Consider the following 3,593-nt stretch of genomic DNA (forward strand, 5'->3'; position numbering starts at 1 on the left):
GGTGCCCAGCACTGGAACAGGCTGCCCAGAGAGGCTGTGGAGCCTCCTTCTCTGGAGACGTTCAAAACCTGCCTGGATGCTTTCCCAGGCAACCTCGCGTAGGGATCCTGCTTTAGCAGGGGGGTTGAACTCGGTGATCTCCGGAGGTCCCTTCCAACCCTGATGATTCTCTGATTCTGTCATTGTGTGAGCAGGGGAGCCCAGAGGCACCTCCTGACCTGCACTTGGCTGTAAGCTGTTGACTCTGGGGGGGGGCGGCCAGCAGAAGGGGGTGGGGCCTCCATGGCAACGGACGGGGCCTTGCGATGCGGGGAGCAACCACGCCCAAAGGCCATTGTGACATGGGGGGCGTCCCTGTGCCTTTAGGGTGCAGAGGCCCCATGCTGCTCACTCTCAGGAGAGCAGCTCCGTGAGGAGGTAGCAGCTCCCCTGCGTGCCCGTGTTTCCGAGAGAGGAGACAGCGATGCCCAAGGAACAGGAGAAGAACCGCTCTCAGCCCGACAAAGGGCTGCCGAGCGTGCGGGGACGCCGCCAGGTGCGGGACATGGTGAGAGCGAGAGGGACAACAGGGCACCAAAAGTGCCAGAGTGTGGAACAAAGTAGCTGGCTGACATGGCTGGCCCTGAGCGCCCCTGGCCAGCGCACCGCTCCTCCTGCCCCGGAGCACTTCCTGGGGATAGGCCAGCTCCTAGGCCAGCCCAGGCCCATGCAGGCCCACGCAGGCCCAGCAGTGCTGTGCCCAGCGGCAGAGAGCAACGGGACTGAGCTGAGCCAGGCTGTTGGTATCCAGGAGCTGCCTCCTAATGGGGGTCAGGAGTGTCGGCACTGCTGGGGACGCTGGTGGCAATGCAGCCACCTGCATCCCACACACCTCCTTCTTCCCACAGGTGGGCCGCAGGCCACAGCAAGCGGTGCCGCCAGGCAGCTGCAACCAGGAACCATCCCTCCGTGAGGTTCGTCTGCCGTCACTCCCCCACCTGGAGAGCGCTCGTGCCCCTGCGGGTCACAGTGCACAGGTAGGGAGCCCAGGGGAAACAGGGCAGAACGTCTTCCTGAGTTCAGGGAGCAGCCAACACACGGGTGGCAGGTGCTGGGGGGGACTGCTCCCAGCAGGATGAGCCCTGCTAAGGCCAGATGGCTGCCACGGTGTGTCAAGGACTGCTGCGGGAGAAGCAGCCCTATGCCAATTCAGATCAAGGGAGCGGGGCAGCAGAGGCCACAGGGCTGAGCGCTGCCTGTGGGGCTCCCCGCAGGGCCTTGTGGGAGCCTTTCCAGTAAGGACACGTGGAGCACAAAGGGAAGGGGACCCCTCTAACTTAGCATTTCTCCTCTGCTTCTCTGGCAGGCGGACAGGAAGAAGCCCAGGCAGGCACCGCCCCGCATCAGTGACTCCAGGGATGGCAGACAGCGACCTTTGCTAAGGCAGGCAGTGCTGCAGGCAGCTGCAACCCGGCATGCAGCTGCTGCACAAGCAGGTGTTCCCAAATTACCCGCTCTGCAAGCACCATCCTCCATGCGTTCTCCAAGAGGCGGTGACCATGCCTCGAAAGCTACAGCTTGCAGACTGCCTGCGCTTGCTCCATGTCCTCGAGGCAATGCTCAGCAGCAGGATATGGCAGCGGGGGCCGAGAGCTGGGAGGGAGATACGCTAGTCCCTCGCCTCCCCCTCCAACCGGCACGTCCAACACCCAAGTCGCTGAGGTTGGCAAACTGGAGGCAGCCAGTATCCGCAAGGCCAAAACCCAGCCACAAACCAGCAGGTCCGCAGCAAGGCACAACCACCTGCACTCTGGGAACACCAACTGCCCCGGTGCTGGCCCCCGAGGCTGCGAGTGGCCCCGCAGATGAGATGGAACCAGATCCCAGTGCTCAGGAGGGCACAGGAGATGTCGATGGGGCTCCTGCTTCACATTCCCTCGCAGCACAGCAGGCAGCAGATGATGGTGCCAAAGCTGGCGGCATTTCTTGGGGCATGCTGGTGGCCAAGGACACTGAAGAGAGGGTGCGCTCCTGGATGAGAGAGCACATGTTGCTGTCCTGCTGTCTTTGTGCTTCCCGCTCCGTTGTTCTGGTGGATGTAGAGGAAGAGAGGAAGGACAGCCATAAGAGAGATGCTGCAGCAGAGGCCGCTGAAGTCCCAGTGAGAACACCATCTGGCGAGGCAGAGGCCCAGCCTCCAGCTTCGGCTGTGGCTGCGAGCCCTCAGCACGAGGTGAGCAAGGTGCAAGTGGTTGTTGGCAGCAGGCATGAAATGGAGGCAGGGTCTGGAGCGTGTGTGGTGGGTGGAGTGAAGCCTGGCAAGATGAGCCCTGCTGTAGTGGGCCGGCTGCCAGGGTGTGTCAGCGACTGCCGTGAGGGGGCAGCTTGAGTGTAGGGGTGCTGTGTGGGGAGCAGTCCTATGCCCGTGCGGCTCTAGGGCAGCTGTGACCACGGGGCTGAGTGCTACCCTCGGGGCTCTCCGCAAGGCCTTTCCAGCAGCTACATGTGCAGTGTGAAAGGACAGGATCCCGCAAACTTAGATTCTCTCCTCCATTTCTCTTGCAGGCGGACAGGCTGGATCTCAGGAAGGGAGTGCCCCACAGCAATGTCTCCGCGGAAGGGAGACAGCCTCAGTCAACTCGTGGAGCATCCCTCTTTGTTCCTGCGCCCCCCCTCCAGCCTGCACATGCCACACAGAAGTCACTCGGGTTGGCATATCGGGGGCGTCCAGTAGCCGCAAGATCAAAACCCAGCCAGAAACCAGCAGGTCCACAGCAAGGCCCACCCACCTGCACTCTGGGAACACCGAGATCTGCCCAGGTGCTGGCCCCCAATGCTGGGAGTGGCCCCGCAGATGAGACGCGACCAGGTCCCAGTGCTCAGGAGGGCAGAAGAGACGCAGACGGGGCTCCTAGCTCACGTTCCCTGGCAGCACAACAGGCAGCAGATGATGGTGCCAAAGGGGCTGGCACTTCTCCGAGTGTGCCGGGTGCCAGGGACATCAAAGAGAGGCCACGCTCTTTCATGAGCGTGCGCTTGCTCCTGTCCTGCAGTCTTTGCAAACAGGCCTACGTTATTCGAAAGGATGTCAAGAAGAGCTGGAAGATACCCCTGAGAGGGAGGGTGCAGCAGAGGAAGCCAAAGCCCCAGTGAGGACACCATCTGGTGAGGCAGAGGCCTGGCAGCACCTGATGGGACACACCTTTCTCAGAGGAGGAAAAGCATTTTTGCAGGCGTTAGCAGAACTGAGCCGCAAAGCTTTAAACTAGACTTGAAGGGGAAAGTGATAAGACCAGGCTCGTCACTGATAATCTATGGGATGGCACACCTAAATTTGAAGGACCGCGTGCTTTCTTACATTTCAGCACGTTCATGCAACTCCATACTTTGGGCATGATCCTATTTTTTCACTGTGAGCAGCAGAAGGAGACTGAGACCTAAATGCTTCTTTAGAAAAAGACACTCAACCATTTAATTAAAGCTACTATTTCTCCCAACCTACCGTGATTCTCTTATGTTCCTACACACACCTCACCATGGCTACCAGGGCAACCGAACACTGGAAAAGGCTGCACAGAGAGGTTGTGGGGTCTCCTTCTCTGGAGACATTCAAA

At 60.3% G+C, this 3,593-nt stretch overlaps 1 protein-coding gene across 1 annotated transcript; it reads left to right on the forward strand.

Annotated features, from left to right (window-relative positions):
• Nucleotides 1-286: 286 nt before the first annotated feature.
• Nucleotides 287-3,384, forward strand: LOC101749062 (translation initiation factor IF-2-like). Its single transcript, XM_040700469.1, has 4 exons — nt 287-547; nt 888-1,016; nt 1,346-2,212; nt 2,545-3,384. Exons 1-4 carry the CDS (start codon nt 464-466, stop codon nt 3,130-3,132), a joined length of 1,668 nt encoding a protein of 555 aa, XP_040556403.1. The 5' UTR covers nt 287-463; the 3' UTR covers nt 3,133-3,384.
• Nucleotides 3,385-3,593: the final 209 nt, after the last annotated feature.

Source organism: Gallus gallus, chromosome 4, assembly GCF_016699485.2.
Source record: "Gallus gallus isolate bGalGal1 chromosome 4, bGalGal1.mat.broiler.GRCg7b, whole genome shotgun sequence".
Taxonomy (NCBI): domain Eukaryota; kingdom Metazoa; phylum Chordata; class Aves; order Galliformes; family Phasianidae; genus Gallus; species Gallus gallus.

Bases quoted from the DNA above. Each gene is read 5' to 3' on its own strand.
- LOC101749062 (XM_040700469.1), top strand. From the start codon at position 464: ATGCCCAAGGAACAGGAGAAGAACCGCTCTCAGCCCGACAAAGGGCTG. The intron at 1,017-1,345 runs GTAGGGAGCCCA...CTTCTCTGGCAG, and splicing joins CTGCGGGTCACAGTGCACAG to GCGGACAGGAAGAAGCCCAG. The intron at 2,213-2,544 runs GTGAGCAAGGTG...TTTCTCTTGCAG, and splicing joins CTGCGAGCCCTCAGCACGAG to GCGGACAGGCTGGATCTCAG.